The 22,771-nt window shown below is 41.5% G+C and overlaps 1 protein-coding gene across 1 annotated transcript in view; it reads right to left on the bottom strand.

The window, feature by feature from the left end:
• Positions 1-2,436: 2,436 nt before the first annotated feature.
• Positions 2,437-22,771, bottom strand: part of LOC144724936 (CUB and sushi domain-containing protein 1-like) — a 684,194-nt gene continuing 663,859 nt past the window's right edge. The window contains exons 66-70 of the mRNA XM_078604260.1: positions 22,419-22,577; positions 20,873-20,979; positions 19,040-19,121; positions 10,997-11,135; positions 2,437-5,095 (exon numbers count right to left, since the gene is read on the bottom strand). Of these exons, the coding sequence (XP_078460386.1) occupies positions 4,936-5,095; positions 10,997-11,135; positions 19,040-19,121; positions 20,873-20,979; positions 22,419-22,577 (647 nt within the window). The 3' untranslated portion in view covers positions 2,437-4,935. The remainder of the gene's footprint in view (positions 5,096-10,996; positions 11,136-19,039; positions 19,122-20,872; positions 20,980-22,418; positions 22,578-22,771) is intronic.

The following is a 22,771-nucleotide window of genomic DNA, read 5'->3' as shown; positions in this document are numbered from 1 at the left end:
AAGCATTTATTCAAACAAGACAAGCAAACTGTGGACTGGTTTCGACACACAGTGTCGCTTCTGCAGAGCCAGGCTTGCTTGAATCAATGCTGCACTGTCGATCTTACAGGCAAGGACTCTCTCCGTACGATATGGGGCCTAGTTTGGCGCGAAATGATATCATGCACAAAACGTATTATCAGTTGTTGCTGAAGAGCTCTTGCCATTAACGTCTAGAAACTGTGCAGCATTTGTTTCAAATGCCTAAACAGTAACAACCCCCATGAGTGGCATAACGTGGAGAGGCTTTCAACCAGCAATGGATGGACAACGTTAAATATTGTCTTTTTTATGGGGCAGCGAGTCCGTTCCCCATCTTTCTATCCCTTACTTTTCATAACCGGGTTGGCTTGTGTTGACGGTGTGTGTACGTGCGTCACAACGTGATGTAACGGGCCTGCACATTGCCTCAATTAAAAACACGTATTGTACTCTTTTTACCATTGTGGGGAATGTAGCACCGTCTAGTGCCTGCAATGGTTACATTAACCGTTTGAATACAACATATACAAATCTAAAAACACCAAAGACCTTTGATATATCGTAAAAATGCCAAGGACTGCAAATCAATTTAAATGTAGGAGTCATTTTTCGTGTGTAAATTGCTTCAGAAAATACCCTGTTGAAATGTTTGTCATTTGTACTTCATTTTATTACTTTTACAAAACATCAAGATAAGTACCATGGAAATGCCTCTTGCTTTTCACACTGCCCACAGGAGAACCCCTCTTATCCGCAGCATCATTATCTGTGAATCCTATTATCCGTTGTAGTTCTGGGATCCAAAAAACATTTATTATCCACGGGCCCTATTTTTCCTATGATCCGCGACATTTCCCATAAGTCCAAGGTTGTCTGTGATTTGTACCCGTGGATGAGTCAAGAGTAAAATGGTGGATAACCTGACAGGTATGATGATGCTCTGCGATAGTGGTTCCCCGCATTACCACGGGTAAGAGGAGTTATCTTATATTGTAGTGTGCCACATTTGGCGTTCCAGCCAGAAAATCGAGGGATGAGGATTTTTTTTGTTACAATGAGCTATGGTTGTGCTGTGCTTTTGGTTTATGAAATGCCACGTGATTATTTTGGATGTGCGATGCGGTGTATTGGTTTATATTGATGAGTTGCATGGATTTGATTGTGTATAGCCCGTGTAAGAGGTTACACATAGTCTAGTGTTATGTAAATAATTTAATAGTAGTGTGGTAGTCGGGATTTTGTTTTACAACCGACAAATGTTTACTGAAGTGTGTCCAACAGACACATCTATTTCCTCATTCTGGCCAACAGATTTGGAATTGGACAGGTTATTTTTTTATTGGTTGAGAAACAGGATATAGAGGGGCACCTGGAGATGAGAGTGGTTTTGGTATTGGCAAACAGCTGTTAATATAGCGTTAAACTGCTGTCAAGTGGTTGTACCATGGGGATGGCATTGTACATACAGGTATCCCTTGATTTACGAAAGGGATACGTTCTTCAAAAAGAAAGAAAACAAGCGGACAACTAAATGTCGTAAATGGGAACGGATTTTTTCCCATAAAGTAAATGCAAAAAGACAGGGACGTGCTTTGGACATTCATTCCAACTATACGCCTAACCTAAAAATATACACCTAAATCACTTTTCACGATACACAAAAAATAATAGAGAACATAAATATTGAAACTATTGAATAAATATTAATAAAAAAAATTGTAAACAAAATTTCAGGGGACTCGCTAAAAGATCTGCATGTTGGAATGACTGGAAGGGTGATGAGGAGGCGTTACTGCCGTCACTGCAGGGATGCCGTGACGCTGTTGCGGAGGGATGACGCAGCCTCCCAGGTGTTTTGTTTTAATTTTGCGGTGTGTACCGTGTGAATTTCGGTAAAAAGTGGCCACAATTTTGGCAATTGCGTGAACATGAAATGCTGTAATCCGAACTTTCGTAAACTGTGGGACCTGTATTGTAAAGTCAACCTCGACAGCTTTTCTACGTGTTGTGAAGAAGGGCCATTGCTCAAAACGTCGCCTATACTTGTTCTTTTATGGGCAGTGTTGTTGACAAATGTCTTGATTTTTTTATCTGCCCTTGTGCACAGCATCACCAAATAATGTTCTATTTTCATGAGTTGGTACGAATCGATATTTTTTTTTAAAAAAATTTCTCCCAACGTGGCTCGCTATAGTAAGCAGGCTGGAAAAAAGCCCATATGGTTAAGACAACGTATTAGACCAAAGAATAATTGAGTCTACGTAAATTCTGTGTTTAAATGTTACAATACCTTGCACGTTAAAATTAGTTTACTCTTCAGACTAACATTAAATATAAGACTGAATATTAGATGAGAGAAGCAGTTATCCCCCCCCCCCCCATTTTTCCATGGAAAAAAGTGAACAATACATGAGAGAATTTAAAAACCTTTTATTACAAGTGCTCAGTACAAAACCATTTCTGTACAGCAAATGTCAAATTCTTAATCAGCTCAAAACAGCATGTCAAATATATCTTACTTTGTTGCAGCAAGTTACTCTTCTATATTAAAGAAATAATCAAACCCACAGATCATCTTTTAAGTTGTATAAATATATGACAATTGAGCTATAACCATTAAAGACAATACAAGGGTTTGTTTCAGAAAATCCAAAACAATTAAACAAAGTTCCAAAGTGTGACTTTTTGTTTCACCTTCTATCAATCCAACACAAATGCGTTTTATGTTTCCGTGCATGTCGAAGAATGATCATCATAAATGAAGCTGTTATTAGTGAGAATTTTGGCACATTATAGACACAGTACAAACCAGTGTTCATTATACAGGCAAAGCCGCAATTGTTTTCTTATCATTTTAAATCATTTAACATATATATTCATTTCTTATGAAGCAACTGACAAGAGCGATTATACAATATTTCATAAAAATATAATCTTTTCTTCGTAACTTTGTCAACCTCATTAAAAAAAGCAACATTCTGTACAAGTAACATTGTGGTGTGGAAATAAGTTAGGGTTTCTCATTGTCTCGAATTGCTCACAAAAACGAAGTGGCAAGTTGCTAATAGGTGTGGCTCACATAAAGTGAGCGCGAAATCAAAATATTTTTTTTTCTTCCACTGACAGTGTGACTGCTAAAAAGTATGCCCTTTGGGGAAATGCATGCACAAGGTGTGTCAAACATTTTTTTCATAAAATTTCCGATTGGTTGCAGAAAAACAAATCATTAAAACTACAACAAAACAAAAGGCCAAGAATATTAACATCGGTGGCGGGTGGAAATATATATTGTTGGGGGGTGGGTGCCTGAATTCAACCCTTGGGGTGCTGAATATATATATTTCTTAAAAGTATACTTTCAAAAGAAATGTTTGTTTCAAGTCCAATTCGTGCACAAAAAAATCTGAGACAGCATTGTTTGCTGCTAGCAGAGCACACGATAGATCAAGGGCACGCAGCTTCACCGATCGCATCAATACCCCTCGCGGTCCACTCATGGACAGTTTGTGGGCGACAGCAGAAATTGGCACAGCTTAAAGTAGCAACGCTTGTGTAGTACCGATGTGTCTATATGGCCGATGAGACTGAGTTATATATTTTTTAACGAATTTCTTTAGAACTGCTTTTTGTGTTTAATTTGTTGTCCTTCCGCTCACACCTACAATTAGCGTACATACATAAGCCCGCTAATTTCGAATGGTTATCACGTAAATCACTGTTGTTGGTCACATGAATACATTGGAAACCACGAGAGTTATGCCCACCTCAGGTGGCACCGACAATTCAGATACCTGTTCTGGACTCATGCACGACGAGGTGACCTTGTAGTCCCTCGCGAAGTCTGGCATCAATATGTGCTCGCGTGCAGGTTGCGTTTGAATGCTAAAGCTGCTAAATAGTGTTTAGACCTAGCAACCCACCGTTTATGATAACAAATGTACACGTTGATTTAGTTTTATGTTAACTATGGTACATATTAAAAAAAACTAAAATATAAAGCAAATTTCACTACAGTGACTTATTCAATAGTTGATGTAATTAAATTATTTTAAATCGTGGCGAATTTTTAACACTGACAATGTAAAAATCAAACATTTATTTTCAATAATTACTTTTTTCGTAAAATACATATCGCTACAAATCTGTAGACGTTACAGTGTAACATGGCAGTGCTTGTGTGTTTCAACGTATCGCATTGTATTTACTGATGCGTTAATTCTGCCCTTAAGTTATAAATTACCTTTAACTTTTTAAGCATTTCCATATCCTTCAAATGAAATCATTTCCATCCGAACAAGTGAAAAAAATGCGATGATTTAAAAAACAAGCTATCAATATATGAAGCAATCATCGCAAATAATGTTCAACATCAACATATATTAATATCTCAACCGAAAAAAATGACATTATAACGTTACATCGACCACTCCTGCGTCTGTCGCAATTAACTCATGAAGATTGTCCGGTGTATATATATATTTGTAATATTAAATAAACAGTTCCTAAACTGTGAAAACCACGACAAAATAACGAGAACAGCATAAAACAAAGCACATTAAAAAAGCAATGTGTACAAAAAAATAAAAAATAGACATTATTTACAAAATAAAATTATAGTGTTGGCAAAAATCTTTAGATATACATGTGCAGATACGTACACATATATGTGATATACACGAATGTACATATCCTCCACGTGGTGGCATAAATTAGCTACATATGTGTATACATACATACACATACATATTATGCATATACACACATGTGTATATAAGTATACTCCATATATACCCGCTTACATATATATACACACACAAATAAGAAAGATAAACATAAAATATAAAAATGATTCATTGCATACAATATAATTATACTTCCTTCACAAAATATATCTATGGCTCCACTCAGTTCCCCCTATACCATTGTGCACACGGTGTTGAGGCTCGGGTCAAAGCGTACAACCTTGGCTTCCCCTGGCCTCAGGTTCGTGTCGTACATCGGATTCTCAAACGCCGCCTGCCCATTCGTGTTCTCGTGTGCCGAGCAGCCGCTGTATCTGGCTTTCGGTCGTGTTCTGCGGGGAAACAAAGGACGTTCAATAATATTTGCGACCACAAGCATCAGCGCCATCATCATCGTTATCATCTTCACCATCATGTAATGGTTGGCACACTACATTTGCATTCCACTGTCGCCAGTTGAAATAACAAGAGCAAATTTCTTAAATCCCCCGCCACTACCTCTGTCGACCCAGCAATACCCATTGATCATGCAACGTCGAGGCAACGTTCAGCTAATGGTTCCCATCACATGTCAACGTTGGCCCAACCTTTGCATGATTTCTGGGTGTAAATGGGTACACCGCAGTTAGTTGACAGGCAGGTCGCGTCTGTGGGGTAGAGTGAGTGCATCTGACAAGACCTCTTTGAGGACATCTGTCTCGGGCTATGTTTAGATGAGGCCCATTCTACAGCTATGGCGTGAGCCGGAAATTGGACCTTTACTTTCGACATTTGAAACATCCGCAGCGTCATCACGATCAGTAATGTGCATTAGTACCCAAGCGATTATTGGTTTTTTTCAATTCCTTATTATAATATCATGCACCAATACGTAGGTGCTATGGCAGTCAGGGAAAAAATGCATAAACACATTTGTCCCTTGATTCGAATACTATTTTAGGACCCGTATTTCTAGCGGTATACAAGCACGGACCAAAAGGTCCTCAAACTCACTCTCATCATTCAATGGTTGATTAACAAAACGTCTCCCTGCTCAGACCAGCAGGGGTTATCTGTTGTGGTGGCCACAACCCAGTGGTAAAAGTCCCAACTTGCCTTGGCAGAAATCAGTTCAATAGTACTTCATTAGAAATATGTTCATAAACATTATTTAAAGATATTAGTTTCCATGTATTATGGTTGATATGTTGGTAAGGAAAATTCAATCAATTCTGGCTACTTAAGAATCCTAATGCTTTGATGATGATTATTATTGCTATGACACTTGTTTAACCAGAGACGCCACCCTGAGTCACAAGACTACTTTTCAGGAGGGTTCTGCTACAATTTCGCAGTACGAGTCAACATTTTGCTATGCATTACCAATCAAGTAATTCGCTTGCAATTCTTCAAATTTGACAAAAATTGGGCCATGACGCCAGCCCACAGTGGCCAACTCTTCTTGGAATAATGTCACGGGATCTTTAACGTCCACTGTGATGCAGAGGCTGCATGTGTTTTCGTGATTAACACGCACCCACCGCGATTAACCAGGGCGGCCTACCAAACTCGAACCATGACCCTCTGTGAGGTTCGGATGCCCTAGCGCCGAACGTCCATAAGTCGGTCTTAATGGATCTAAAGTTGGCTCTGTAATCGAGTGAACTGTTTTGTTCAGGGTGACTGGTCACAGTGACTCACATGCTTGCAAACCATATCCACCAACCCCCCCCCCCCCCCCTTTTAAAGCAAGCTTGCTGCGGCTGCAGTTCATTTTTTCGCTGAGGCTACTAAGTTGCTGAAGCCTCGTGATAAAACCACGTTACAAGGACGAATAAAGTCTGAGGCTGGCCAATCTGTTTCCGTTGCACCCAGAAACATGTCTTAACGTGTGGACGAGGAGACTCCAACGTATTTGTTTTTAAAATCTATATCGTTGGAAAAATGTTTCAGGATTCATCGCTTCACTATAAAAGCGCTCAGGTTTGGAAGCACCGTTTTAGCAGGGGATAGCTACATTCCTCTGGGATCAATTTAAAGTTGAGTTATTCTCCACAGTGATGTATACAATTTGATAAAACGCATTTCAATACCTCCCTCGTGGTTTTTGCGGTGGTTACTGCTATGTTCTTTTGGGACAAACTGTTGATCTGTAATGTGTCACAGGACTAAGTTTTGAAAAAATATATATAATTGGCGTTAAATTACATACTGCAGGGTTTTCCCCAGGATTTACGATCTTGACATTTTTCTTAGAATATAATGATTACTTATTGTACATATCTACGTGTTTTATACATTTGTCATTATTACTGACAATTCACATTTAATAAATACAAAATGTCTACCAATGCTAGCGTGACATTGCATTGTATTGTGCATTTTAAAATAAAATAAGAATCAATGATAAAAAAAGCACACATGAGAATACTTCTTATCTACTGGAAAAATGATCCTTTAAAAAAATAAATGGGGTCAGTACTCATCTGTAGGGCATCCACGAAATTAGTGGTGAAAATCCACATTCAACTGTTGGGGGCCAATGTCTAGATATGATAGCACTGTTATTTGTTGCACTGTAAAACCTCTAGAAGACAAACTCGCAAAACCTAGAATTTAGAATAAGCCACAAAGATAGGAATATTTTATGTATATATATATATAAAAAGAAACATTAAAAAAGAGAGATTTAGCCAAAATTATGTTTGTGTGCTAATTAACGCCGCCGCGTATTATGAGATGGTGTGTGAACGTGCTATCCTAGATGTTCCCTCATTATTTTACGTAAATATTTGTTTACTTTACATATAACAATCGTAGGAAAAAGCACAATTTCTAACGCGTGCATATTCTGCAAAATCGGACGCATTGTTCGATCGAGAAGAGGCGTAGAGCCAGAGCTCATTCCCTCGTGTACACCAGCCGGAACCAATAAACAAAATAAGTTCTCCAAGCAATTAAAAAAATATCTCCGGCACTGCATGGTGATGGTTAAGCATACGCGCATTGCAAACTGTATGCTTGTGTTCGGCAATTGTAAATGTTTAATAGTAAATGTTTAGTTAATTGTCACGTTCTTAAACTTCACTTGCAAATGTAATTTAAATGTAGTGATTATGCATTATGCCAATACTTGCAGTCTGCCAAAACGAGAAATTAAGTGGTGATGGAGTGGGGCGCTAAAATGCTCGTAACGACGATCCAATACGAACGAGCCTGTGGTGTAATGCCATGTCGCTATCAGAGACTTGGGCTCTGAAAAGCCGGACACACCGATCAACGGTTTCATCATAACTTGGGAGACACAAACTGGAGCAAACAAAAAAGGACCCTGATTTGCAATGCACAACATAATTTGGCCCCGACAGCTACCCGGGGTGGGAGACGGCAGCCCCTTCTCGGGGTGGCCCCACCTGTCACGCGATCTTGTGTCACCCGACACACAACCGATATCGTCGTGTGGGCGAAATGGACAGCTACTCGTCCGTCGGCTTGCGTACCATCAATTAGATGATTCACAAGACGCTCACATGTTGGCAAACCGTTGTGTAATCCATAATTTGTACTATTTTTGGAGTGTGGAAGAAAAAAAAACAGAGTACCCAGATAAAACCTACCCTCATAAAAGTATACCACACAACACCTTTGCATGTGTATGTGATAAACCTACTTGATGTACTATCCTCTAATGGTGCCTTATTACCATACAAATGGATATGGCTCCATATTTACATTATCCACCGACCCCAACTTTAAAAGCTTGTGCCATCAAACCCTTCATTTATACAGTATATTAGTATACATTTGAAACAATTCTACCTCTACACAATATGCGTATGCTAATGCAGACAGAAGTAGGCTTGGAATGCATTGATGCACATATCGTCATTAATTTTCAAAGCATCACTTGGACTGAGAGATCTCTATACTGACACCATGGTCTATGGCCCTGTAGAGCTGCAATACATCCCAGCCCGATTAAGTGCCCAAGTTGTATCATCCCCAGTCATCTACTGTCATTCCTCTGTTCACATTCCGTCCCATTCAATCACTGGATTTGTCCAAAAACTGCCCATCCTTTTTGTGACATGTCAAACCCACGACCATTTTTTTTTTTATAATGATAGTGACATCCCAGATTCTTGTTTCATATTCTGTACATTTCTTATCTGCCCTCTCCCAGATATTCCACGTATACATCAATCTTTGTTCTTTGATGTAGTTGTTTTTTTATCATAGTATTTATTATTTCGTTGGTCGTGTTGTTGTGAATGAATAGGTTCATTATCCAGGAATGCTAGCCGTATGAACTGATTGAAGAATGTCATCTTAAAGTTCAATCATGACATGTTTATCTTCACGACTTCATATGATGCCTAAACATTGTCTATTACTTTGTATCGTTGTTACTCAAGTCAAAGTGACTCCCGGCATAAGCAACTGTGGAGTAGCAATCACCTCCAGTGGTGGCCCTGAGACAACGGTGGAAACTCCACATTACCAGTGCGAGGACCAAGTCACTCCGAAGTAAAGCTACAACGCACGTATTCAACGTGCTTATTGGAAGAGTCCAGTCTCTCTGCAGGACAACCACTGTTGACTTTGCATTACGTCGCAGATTCAAGTTAACAAGAGGAAGAGTGATTTGCTGCTCAAGTGAGCGTGGGGCAGTGACAGTGATGGCACGCGAGGTCTGAGCAGACGAGGCAAAAGCTTAGTGCCCCAAGTAGCTAAAGGGGCCACGGCTTTATGAAGACATAGGGGATGCACCAAATATCATATTCGAAATCATATCTAATAATAAAAACCATTAAACGACAATTCATATCTTCTTGGTTCTTTCGGTAAAGTCACGTAGAATGGAAATAATAAAATAATAAAAATAAAACATAATAAAATAATTCTCACGACGTTTCGACCACAATGCAAGCAGCCATCCTCAGGTGGAGAACAGGTCTGTCGAGAAGACAGAGTCTGAGTGTCGTGAGAATTATTTTATTATGTTTTATTTTTATTATTTTATTATTTCCATTCTACGTGACTTTACCGAAAGAACCAAGAATATGAATCCCTGCAGTCACAAAAGCTTTAAATCGAGAATATTCATATCTCGAATCTGTCTTCTCTCATCTCAATGATTCTCTTTCTCTTGTCCTCTGCTAATGTCGTAACCTGCACCTCTCTCTCCTTTCATCTCGTTACCCTTCCATCTATTTGTAAAAAAAAAAAAACCCATATTGCTACACCTCTATCTCGTGTCCATATCCCTTCTGTTATCTCGGCAGGCGTTCATAAATTTGAGTTGAGGGGGGGGGGGCAAAATAATTTATTCCGGACTGGCACTATCACTGGGTGGTGCTCATCTCCTGTTTACAGCACGGAGCCAGTGGTCAACATTCCACATTCCAACAGTGGGGGTGAGTTTATATGTGAGAATCGCTGTTGACTGCCCCAAAAAAGTGATTCTCATTTTATTAATCCCAGAGGCCAAGTCTACCCCCTGCCGGCATCTGAACTCGTGAACTCCTGTACTGCTGGTGCCTGCACCCAACATGTTTATGGGTAGAGGTAATTCCGTAATTTGATTATGATTTTAACATTGCATGGCATTACTGTTGCTTCTTATGAATGATAACTTTATGCATTCAGTAAAAAGAAAATTGGAATTGGAAAATTATATGTTAAAATGTAGAAATTATCAAGCAGGCAGCTTAGGTTGTGACAAGGACAGCAGCTCAATGCTTTTATTTCGGAAGTCAAATATACAAACACATGCTGATACTAAGAAAGTAATAATAATAGTGATGTGTATCAAATTGCATTGCTTCGAAAAAAATCTAAATATGCGATTACATTATCTGTAATTTCGAATCATCAGTAATCGACCACCGATTACTTTTCGAACGTAACCCTTCCAACACTGTGCATGGTCACGGACGATAGATGCACTCAGTTTAATAACAGATGAACGGCACAAACATCTTGGCAGGCTGACACTGAACTAATACCCGGGGCCCTCCCTGGCGATCATGCTAAGCCCATACATCGCACCAAACAGGTCATTAGTCCATCTAATTTACTCTCAGATTATATTTAATCACGTTTTAAGGCCTTACCAGGGAAGCCACAGAGTGAAACATTTTGCGTACAACTGCTAAACGAGTTTGTTAAATTATAAGGTGGATACTGCCACTGACGGACTCTACCAATGTCAGGAAATGTGCCGGAGGGGGTGTGTGTGGGGGGAGGAGTACCGTTGTTTGTAAAGGTAGAAGGCGAATCCAGCGAAGATGAGCGCAAAGAAAGGCACGAGGATGGCGATGGCCACCGAGCTACTGCTGGTGCCCACGTGGGAACCCGGAGGTCGCCGAGTTCCACCGGCCCCACTCATTCCTGTCCGGGAGAGACACGCGGAGAATGTGTGCCACAACGCACGTCACTATTGCCACATCAAAGTCAACATCAAACGCTTATTTTTTCCCACTGGCACATCCGAGTTGTGCCGCATGAACCTCGTGGTATGGGTGGAGTTGTTTTGATACTATTGTAGAGGAGTAGAGGAGAGTGGTGGCGTCGCGTGCGCTGTCCGGTGCTGTGACATCACGGGACGTGGGGTCGCACGCGCCGGGCAGTGCACGTGACGTCTCGCCTCAGGGTATTTAAGGGAGACCCCGTGACGTAAGCGGGGTCACTGGAGGAACGGGGATAGTGGAAGGGGTGAAGAGGGAACCCTTATAGTGATACCTGTTAATAAACCCTGGCGGAAGCCCCTAACTCACCTCCGTCTCCGAGTACCTCCGTCTACAACAGCAACAACTACTTAACACTATTGTTATTTATTGTTTTTCAAGAGCTACAGTCATGAATATCAGATAGAGGGCGAGACGGAATGTAACAAAACGTGCGATTGGCATAGTGAGTCACTACACCCTAGTGATTAGGGAAGGGATGAGCAAGAGCACCTGGGCTCGCCGGCAACGGTTGGGGACACAAAGTATTTCCAGGGAGAGGGAAGGAAATGGTGGAAAAAGAACGGGGGGGGGGGGGGGGGACAATGTAACAGAATAAGACGCAAAATAAAATAACATAAACGCAATGTCTAGGTTTGTCAGTTTTTTTGTATCTTCCAGGAGCAACGATCACTATGTGAAGGGGATGGTGGAATAGCGGTCCGGGTGGTTTTTACGCTGGATATTTTTTGCCAAAAAAACGAACCTGCGAAACTCTGGCCTACTTCACCACGCTGGTTCAGTGTGGGTCGGTAAAGGCGGGGGAGCGTCGATATTCCAGAATGGTACATTACAACAATGGATTTTACTCAACTGCCCTCTCATTCAACATTCCCGTGGTGGGGGTTGGTTTATCAAAGAGAAAACCACTATGAACAGACCAAACGGTTTTCCTTAAAGCCTTCTACTGCTAGACCACCCAGATTATATGGCTTAGCAAAAGTTCATAAAGAAAGTACACCCTTTCGTCCCATCGTCTCCACCATTGGCTCACCCACCTATGCACTGGTCCGATATCTGTCTGAGACCTTGCAGCTATTCACTGGTAAGACCACCTCTTCTGTACTTAACTAAGCTCACCTGGTATCGTCAATTAAAGACATCTCACTGTCCCGAGGTGATTTGCTCGTTAGTTTCGATGTGGTTTCTTTGCTCACCAAAGTTCCTGTGCCCGATACCATTGCAATCATTGAAAATTTGGTCCAACAAGGAATTAATGCTGATGTACCGACCCTGGTGAGACACTGCCTCACCAATACATACTTCACCTAAAATGAAACATTCTATAAACAAACTGAAGGCACCCCAATGGGTTCTCCCTTATCTCCGGTTGTAACCAATATTTTTCTGAAAAAATTTGAGACAGACGCCATCCAGGCATCCACTCTACGCCCGTTCTTGTGGAAGAGGTACGTGGATGACACGTTTGTCATCTGGCCACATGGCTGAACGGCTCTGAACCAATTCCTCAACCACATCAATTCCATACACCCAGCCATCAAATTCACCATGGAGGTAGAAAAGAATGGCATGCTACCTTTCTTGGATGTCCAAATCAAAAAGAGGCCAGATGGCTCAATGAGCCATTTCGTCTACAGGAAAGTAACCAACACTGATGCCTACCTAAAACCTGATTCCCAACACCATCCATCCCAGAAGAATTCCCTCATCAAAACGCTACACCAAAGAGCTCAATGTATCTCTGACCATGAACACCTAACCAGTGAACACAAACACGTACACCAAGCTCTCAAGGCGAATGGATATTCTGACTACACAATCCGCAAAGCCATCACCCCAACCGTGAGGAAGGAACCATCTGAGGATCCTATCAAAAACATCACCTTGCCATACATAGCAGGGGTAACCAAAAATATTTCCAAAATCATGAACAAATACAAGATTCAGGTCCGATTTAACACAGTACATTAAATTTGTGATCTGATCCCATCTGTGAACGACAAGATTCCTGACATGCAATATTCCGGCATCTACAAGCTAAGCTGTATCTGCGGCAGCAGTTACATTGGGGAAACTAAGCGATATGTCTCGGACCGTGTTCGTGAGCATAAGGCAGATTTGAAACACGGTAGGACCAATACTTCTACCGTGGCCGATTATAATTTTAATGCGGCTGGCTCACGATGGTACTTTGCAAGTCTACTTGGCCATCAACAAAGATTTGTTCATGAAGCCATCCATATATACAGACACAGATACAATTTCAACCGAGAGGACGGTTATGAACTCAGCAATCATTGGAAAGATGTCATAAACCACTTTGGGTCATGACTTCATTTGTGTTTTCTTGTCAACCTCCACCGTCAGCAGTCTGGGTGTGTGGAGCAAGGTACAATGATTGCTTGGCAGCCCTTTGGTGTAGACCCACTGCCCGTGTCGTTGCTTTCTCCTACATTAACATTAGCTGCCCCGCCCATGCTGCTGACACACTTGGGTTACGCCTATCTCTAAACCTTGAAAACAGTTTGCCTTTAGAGGCTAACCCCCGTTTTCTTGATGACGACCACTTTTGTTGCGACCGAAACGTCGTGTTTTTTTGGTTTTAATATTTTATTCACTTAATTTATTAGTATTATTTTTCCATCTACGTGACTTTACCGAAAGAACCAAAGAATATGCAGTGGCACGCTTCAATATTTAGACGTGTGTTAATGAAGTCGTAATTTAAGGTCACGATTCAGTCTTATAGACACACTTGTGTTTACTGTCTGTGTTGTTAGTTCTGTCTTTTTCATTTGCGTTGTCTGTCTCATTCACGTTGTCTGCATCATCGATATTGTCACGTTTCTACTGCGTCTCATATGTTGTCTTTGCATGTATGTCTTGTCTATAATGTATCATTTTTAGTGTCTTTAACTGCCTTCTCTGTATTGTTTGTCTCATGAATAATGTTTATCTTATCTCTACTGTCCCCATTCATATGTCTAGTTTATTCTGACCAACAGCCTAAATAAATTATGTTTCATGAATTGAAAAAATCAGTTCCCATGAGTGCGCTTACTGGAAATATATTAAATATATTCGGAAGCCACTGGAAAAAAATATGCACTTTTAAATATAGATGAAAAACTCATTTAGAACTGCTTTTTGTGTTTGATTTGTTGTCCTTCCCCTGCACCTCCGATTAGCACAGTTGGCTACGTACGGTGTGAAAGAAGTTCAACATAATACATATATACAAACATTCAGAGCAGAATTCGGTACCATTAGAGGTGGGAAATACTTAATGTAAACATCAGCTTCTGTATATGGCTAAGACAAGTTGATGATTTGATAACATACTTTTAAAAATCATAAACACTCGGGTCTCTTTAACAACTGGACAATCGCATTCCATTTCGAGTGCCCAACCTACACTCAGAACGTTGTACGTTTGAGTCTGTCGGTGGTCAACTCAGTTCGTCGTTCTTCAGGGGTTTCATAAAATCAGTATCAATTTGTATCGCAAGCCAACAGTAGATATCCCACGGACAGACGAGCCTTGGCCATGGGCATGCGGATCTTCAACTACTGGCTCAGGGATGTCAATGGAGATGACCACTGCCCTAGCATTTAGGATTTGTTTCTATTTTACTTAAAACTTCTAACGCACCAATATATGTAAAGGTCACGTCAAATACAGGAATCCCCCGCTATAGGTTGCCGAATTATGCGTTGGAACACATCTCCTTATATGCGTAATGCGAAACATTACACTAATAAGGAAAGCGGACTATTTGGCGATGTAATATAGCACTGTACACACATCGTGCATACCGCCGAATATCCCTCCGCCTCCCACCTGCCAGCACACCATTTCGTGTGGTCATTGCGCACGTGTTAGGTGGAAGTAGAGTCTAGCATTAGGTGATACGTTTTAAACAAATACGAATGATGATGGTGCCTCTGGAAAAAAGGCAAAGGAAAAGTATTCATCTAGAGGTTAAATGAGAAGTTTTACAGCGTTTTCAAGCGGGTGATATTGCAAGAATGCTTGGCCTACCGACGACCTCCGTGATGACTATTTATGTTAAAGCAGGAAAATAATCTCGAATGTGCTCAAAATGTTGCACCTTTAACTGCCACTAAAATGACTCGTATGGCAGTTGTGGAATTCTAGAAAATGTGGAAAGACGTTTAAGTGTCTGGATTGAAAATCTAAATCAGCGTAGCTATTCAACCATCTCTGATGAGTTTAATCACATTATTTGCATATTTAAACTTATAATCACATCCATATTTGTACACTTCATAACATTTAGTCAAACTTTTTTCTCTCTATAGAAATGTCAGCTAGGAACGCAACCCCCGACTTTAACATTATGTCTTTGGGATATTAGAGTTCGCTTTAAGTAATTTAGAATTAAGTCGCATTTCCCAGCAACGCATCCCTGACGCGGGGTGATTCCTTGTACCCAAACGCATTTTTAGCGAGGTTAAACTTTGCTGTGGGCAGCAGAGGGCAGTGAAGCACAACCCATTATTGTATTGTAATTCTATACTTCCACATCAGGGTGAAGTACGTGAGAATGATCTTATCCATCATCAGGTTGGCAAAAATAGGCCAAATATATGTTGTGGTCACCATGGTGCACATTTGCATGATGTGGCCTGGTCCATGCATGTCGAGCTGGTTTCTTTTTGTATTTCATATTCTTTTTACTATTTTGTGTATCTACAATTGTAATGATGTAATGTTATGTCTACATGTGAAGCGCTCTGTGATGATGTTATTGCGAAGGGCACTATATTAAATCAAGTTTGATTGATTGTCTCCTATTGCTGTCACATTGCATCAGGTCGTCATTTTAGTCTCAATTGACCTAGGTGAAGCCCAGGTCACATTAACATACCGAGCCCTGGCAGTATGAGTTGGCAGAAATAACTAAGTCATCAACTTCCACACACATAAATATCCCCTACATATATATACGGTACATATACATTTATGCTACTGCAAACCACTTTTTTTCTGAATCTGAGACCACTACTCGTTTTCAATGAGACGTCAGTCTAACAAAACACATGGTTGCTTTTTCACAACAATGCTATTGTGCTATGCTTATTCTCTATCCATCGAGCGGAGATGTCTTGTTTTGTCCAAATTATGTTCCAAAGTGAATAAGAACAAATCACCTCTAGACACGCAGACATGCACGATTAGTTAAGGGCGAGAATGTTAGTATATAAGTTTACACGGCGATTGTCACATTCAAAACGTTAAGTCAAATTGTATCCCTGGTGAAATGAATATTCTGGTGTTGCTCGTCTTCACCAGAGGTCCTGAGCTGGCAACAGAAATTCCACATTATTTTGGCAGGGGCCAGTCAAGCCTTAGGACTGCTGTTGACTTCACACAGGTGGTAGTTTTATCATGCTTTGAGGGGTTCATATTTTATTTTACTGGAGAGAAATGAGACTTGCGCCCAAAACCAGGCATGTAATTTCTGTAAAAAATGAAGCCATGTGGATATACATTAAATGTGGTGGTTTAAAATATATCTATATTTTGTCTGAAATCGAATGAAGTTAAATCGATCCACTGAGGTGCATACATATCATTTTACAGGACATCCAGTCCTCTCAGGGGATGAATTATACTTTACTAATTATTCGCATCGGAGTAATTTGGCCAAACAGGAGATGTTATTGAAGTCTCATGGGATTCTTGCCAGGACAATTGATACATCAGTAAGACACATACATGTCCCATTTCACTTAAATAAAAAATAACCCTTGAAATTAAGTCGGTCACTAATTTTTACAATTATTTTTTTACGAGATTACACAGTCACACACTCTGACCTTCAATGCTCCACGTTATTTTCGTCGCTGCATTCATGAAGCACTGAAGGAAAACCATGTTGCAAGTATTTCCAGAGTGGCAATCACAACTATGTGTAATATTAAAACGCATCTATAGTACAGTAAATATGCCAGATGGCAATGTGGCAGAGCACCTGTTATTTCAATCAAGGATCATTCCAGCCCATCATCATTTACAGGTCAATCAAATGAAAGTCAGCAGTGCTTGCACGATAGAGATACTGGATCTATAATTAAAATAATTGGCTCGGTATCATTAACGATGAGGAGCACTTATCCGGGTTGCATCAGGACGACAACAATGATAAAACGGAGAGGAGGTCCCGGCACATGCGGATAGAGATCTTCAGTCAGACGTTTGAGGTTAACTGCCGCGCCTGATATACAGGAGGTCGTGGGTGCGATCCGAACACTGACGCCTATATATGTGAAATTTGCACGTCTCTCTCCTCGTGGCTGTGTGGATTTGCCTCCGAGTCCTCCGGGTTTTCCCCTACACATTTAGAATCAACGTGCATTTAGAGTATTTGGCTGCTATAAATTTCCACGTGATAAGCCACTTCGTTGAGCTATCATTTGTGGCCAGGTCGCTTCTGAAAAGGAGCTATATATCTCAGTGGGCCTTACCTGGTAAAAAAACAATAATAGTGTACTTTATTGTTTTAATGTGACCACGCTTAGACAACAGAGTGAGGAGGCTCCCTCCCCATTAATGGCCATGCATCTATTTTGTGCCCCAATGCCGCTCGCTCTCCGGCAGCTTCTCCCAGCCGTTGCACTTTCAAATTCCCCGGGCATTCACCCTCAAAACCCTTCAGCCAATCTGCCAATCCCTTCATCAGCCTGCGAGCACGTTCGTGGCAGCTCTTACGGCCAAACAGGAACCCGTTCCAGATCGGCGGGCCAACCAATGAGTGAGCTGGAGTGCCCCGATTCAAACTGCCGAGGCGTTACGCAGGTGACGGCTCCATTAATTGATTTATAAGGATCGCCTCTCGACTTGACTGCACTATTTTATCGAGAAAGCATCGTTGAGTTAAGACTTATTTTTTCAAAAGGGCTCCCTGCATTAAAATATTTGGCCAATTCGTTTTTCAGCCAGTGTTTTTCTTGTGGGAGGAAACCCACTGTTCCGTGCCGCTCTCTAATGGCCATCTTGCAGCACATGATGGTGTTTCGATATCGTACTTTGGCTGCAGATGATGTTTCAGTTTTGGAATAGGCCACCGGAGCACATTGAAACCACTCATGTGAACGATGTCACAGGCATCTCAAGTGTTCCCTTGATAGTACATGTCAAGCATCAGGAATTCCCTACAGAAATTACGAGGCCGAAGCTGACAAAAAATAATTGACTAGGTGCAAACTGTCCCAGTTTTAAGCGCTGACCCCTTGGGTATCCAGCTGCTTAAGACTTAATTATTAATTAAAATTAATACACAATGCAGTATTTTTTGCTTGCATGAACAGTTACACAGCACATACACTCTCATGTGAATGATTGCATTACTTGAGGTCTGATGATACTGGTAGGAACCTCCTGGTTACACCAGCCCACAGGGGATTATTGTGTCCGTCCGTCCGTCGTGCAGGGAGGGGCTGGGTGGGGAGGGAGGGGCTGGGTGGGGAGGGTGGGGCTGGGTGGGGAGGGGAGGGGAGGGTGAGGAGTGGCTGGGTGGGGAGAAGCTGGGTGGGGAGGGGCTGGGTGGAGGTGGGAAGGGTGGGGCTGGGTGGGGAGGGGCTGGTCACCCCGTGGTGCCTTTATAAAACTCAACGTTTAACCTACTCACGCCGGCTTGTGCCCGCACTCACAGTCGGGCATATTTGCGGAATACACCACGCCGCCGTTGACTCTGGCCATTGACCGAGCAACCCAACGTTCCTACTGGCTCCCTCCGCAGGAATGTTTTTTTTATAATATTGTGTGTAAGGTAATAATCTTCAATCATAATTGTACTTTACCAAGTCTCTGTACTCCAAACTGTCCAAATCCGTTGGCTTGAATGGACCCTTGATAGACAAAGCTTTCATGTTCAGCAGATACCTGCAAAATACATACATTTCACATGCAATGCAACATTAATAGTAATTCACGAACACACCCCAGATTGCCAGATATGTCTCTATCTTGACCAAATTCAACAGCAAGTAATCGCAGACTGTTGTCATGCAAGTTACACTTCCACGTGGCTAAGGAGGGGACAAGGATACATATATGAAACGGCAATACAGTTGACAATTCAATTATAGAGTGCTTAATAGCCACGGTGCGAGGGGGAGTGTGGAGGGAGTGTCTGTCTGCACATGACGCAGAATAGGCAAATTGTAATTGGCTGCGGGACCCCCTTTTGAGAACGCCCAAGCCACACATTCCAATAGCCACACGGGTAATGGGATGCGTTGGTTCAATTACAAGCAAACGCTTGGCCAAGTTTTGACATTCGGTCTCTCATCAGCAGGCAAGTTTGCTTGCACCACTTGCTGGTGAACTGCCAGATGTGCGTAGGCAAAGAGCTTCTCCGTTTAATATGAGTCCGAATTCGGCGAAAAACTAAATAATGCACAGCACAGTCGGGTAAAGTGGTAGCACATGACGAATTAACCCCAAGTGTGCCTTGACAGCACCCCCATACAGGGATAGTGTACATTTTATCCGTACGTAGTATACATACAAATAAACTAAAATGTATACATACATCAAGAGACGTGCACACTGTAACCCTTGCATGTGAGTCACATATCCTGGCAAGCAGTGTGTGATGAATGCACAGTGCTCTTTTTTTCTTGGCAGGCGATTATGCCGTTGATGGCACTATTTTTATAAGAATTTACATAACACATCCCCATAGTCTCGCATTTAATCTGGAACATATTCAAGGGATTTACATAATGCCGCAGAAGAAATCCCAAGTCATATTATTTCGCTTTCCATTGTCGTGAAAAAAAACATTTCATGCAATGGAATGAACCCATGGATCCAACAATACAACCGCATGCTTAATCGTTTCATGTCTACAGTGCTTCATCATCCTCATCATCGTCAGCCATGGTCAATCCAATCCTGGATAACGGCCTCCTGAAACTGCAACAATCCATCCGGCACCTCCATGGTGGGGGGAAGCACCTCGCAGGTGTCTTCTCTCCTTATGCTGCCACTCCATTATTAGTTTTGACCACCGGCCATTATCCATTCTAGCAACATCTCCTGCCGAATTATATATAAATGTTAAATCCAGGAAGGCCAGACTGAGTCGTCAAGACTCTTTTTCAGGAAGGTCCTGGATTGGGTTTTTATTTCAAGATGCTTTCAGCCAACTAACAGGTGGGAGGAAACCCACGCGTGGAAGGGGGCAACACTCTATCCCTGTGCTAATGAAAACGGATGATGATTAGTCTCGCTTGCTGTACTGCTTTCTTTTCCCGGCGAGCCAGGGTATGGAACCTCGACTCCCAGAGGCAGGGAGTGTCACAACATTTGTGTGATTCACCAACCCTCACCTCCATAGCATTGGATTACAGGCCATGTGCATAGCTAACACCAGCCATTATCCAATGTTGCCAAAGGCCCTGCCCAAGCTCACTTACTCAACTTATTAAACTAAAAGAAATGCCATTGTGATTATAATGCATTGCGTTATGTCGCCTACTTCCTCATAGAAACCACGGTGTTTTCGTTTTTATTCTGTCACTTCATCAAAGTTGTGATATCGGGGTGTTTATATCATGATATAAATATAAATGTTTTCATCATCAATTTACTCAGTAGAGTTGCAGTGCTGCAGTCGGGTTACTCACATATCCATCCATGATCCAGTTGCTGCCCTTGAATTTTGCAGCTGGTGTCTGGCTTGTGATTTGCCAGATCTGCAGGGACAGTCTGGCCTCTTGCCTCTTGTAATTGCCTGGAGGCGATGTGCACCCATCGCATGCGTTAGCGGTATTTAAGAAATCCACTCATTTTGACAAACCATCTCTGTTGTTAACGATCACGTGTGTACGTGAAACAAACGGAAATGTATTGATCGTTATTACAGAAGCTCATGTCATGCTAATCTCTCTCCCTAATCTCTCTCTCCCTAATCTCCCCCATTAACACAACTGACGTGCTTGCGTCCGGGGATGAAATTCCTTTCCAGCTCAGACCCCGCCTGCTTGCCCTTCGCCACATATATAACCTCTCGTTGTAACAGCTCTCTCGCTGGTTCAGCAGTTCCGCTGCTGGAATTTTTTTACACCTGAGGACGACCGCTTGTGTTGCGATCGAAACGTCGTGGTATATTATTTTTTATTTTATTTTATTTTTCTACCTACGTAACTTTACTGAAAGAACCAAAAAGTATGGATTCCTGCAGTCACGAAAGCTTCAAATCAAGATCGTTATTGCTCCTGTGGCTATGTGTGTTGGGTCGCCCTCTCGTTAGTGCCCACCCTATATTCTGAAGGTTATGAGTGCAATACCTCATTGGACTCGACTAATCCCATCATTACGACAACGTTAATACAATTACCACATATTTGTTTTAAGAAATGGAGGGAATAGGACTGCGGAATGGAAATGACTGTTGTAATGTGCCCATCCTAAAATTATTTTGTTAATATATAAGCAATGCAGGAATACCATCGATATTTTAATGAGCAATGCAACTACATTCATAATTGTATATTAATTAGTAATTCCAGCACCACATATCGCAGTTAAGAAGTAACCATTATTGTCAGAGTAAAGTCAGAATGGCTCCATGCTATGGTAAACAGAGTGATTAATGATCGGAGCTGGCATGACTAGTCGGGACGCGTTCCTGGTTTTTGGATTAATCCAAAATGTGGGTCTATAAATTACATTTTGATAATTGGATTTATGTTTGGTGTCAGATTTATCAAAAAATATAATGGTACAGTGAAATAATTTTCATGGCAACACTTCTGTGCGTTTTCCTGCAGAAACGCCATCACGTGATGCAATTTCGATAATACTTGCCATCACTTTTGCTAAAATTATTAACATGTAAAAAATGTTTGCACTCATATGTAAGTTTCACGAATGGATCACTTCGGTTATCACTGACCACTGATGCTAGTCGTGGCTGGGATTTGAACTCAGGTCACCTGGTTCATAGCGTAGTGCGCTACACACTTTGCCAATGGTCGCCCGACACGATAAAAATAATAATTAACGAGTGTTCCAACACACAAACCGTTTTCAACCATGGCCGTCAATCGACATGGGCATGTGCTTTGCACGTCCTTCCAGGTGTCATTATTTACAATCCAAGGAATGCACACATATATATTTCATGGCCCCTATCTGGTCGTATGGAAAAAAAGTTTAGGGACAAAGTACCTGCAAGTTTGAGCATCACACTGTTGTCTGAGAAGGTTATGTTGACCCTTCCAGTGGCCATATTAAAGCCGTTCACCACAAGCGTCATGGGATTTTTCTGTCCGAGGTGATCGTAAAACCCCTTCCACGTGTAATTCTCTGCAAAGACGGTGTCGGGCACTGTGGAGGAAAGTTCCGCGGGTTATGAATTAGTAAACAGAGTGGTGCGGTCACCACTCAAGATTAGCGACAATTTTCTGTGAAGAGGTGACACCCTGCTTGAGGCTTAAGAGATGTACTTTTGGAAATGCCTTTGGATGAGTTTGCGTAGGGGGACCTATCAGTGAGGTCCAAATAGGACTCTCAGTTATCTC

The sequence above is a fragment of the Lampetra planeri genome, chromosome 22 (assembly GCF_965212315.1).
Source record: "Lampetra planeri chromosome 22, kcLamPlan1.2.h2, whole genome shotgun sequence".
Classification (NCBI taxonomy): Eukaryota; Metazoa; Chordata; class Hyperoartia; order Petromyzontiformes; family Petromyzontidae; genus Lampetra; species Lampetra planeri.
Note: the sequence above shows the minus strand (reverse complement) of the source record. Positions and strands in the feature narration are given on the sequence as shown.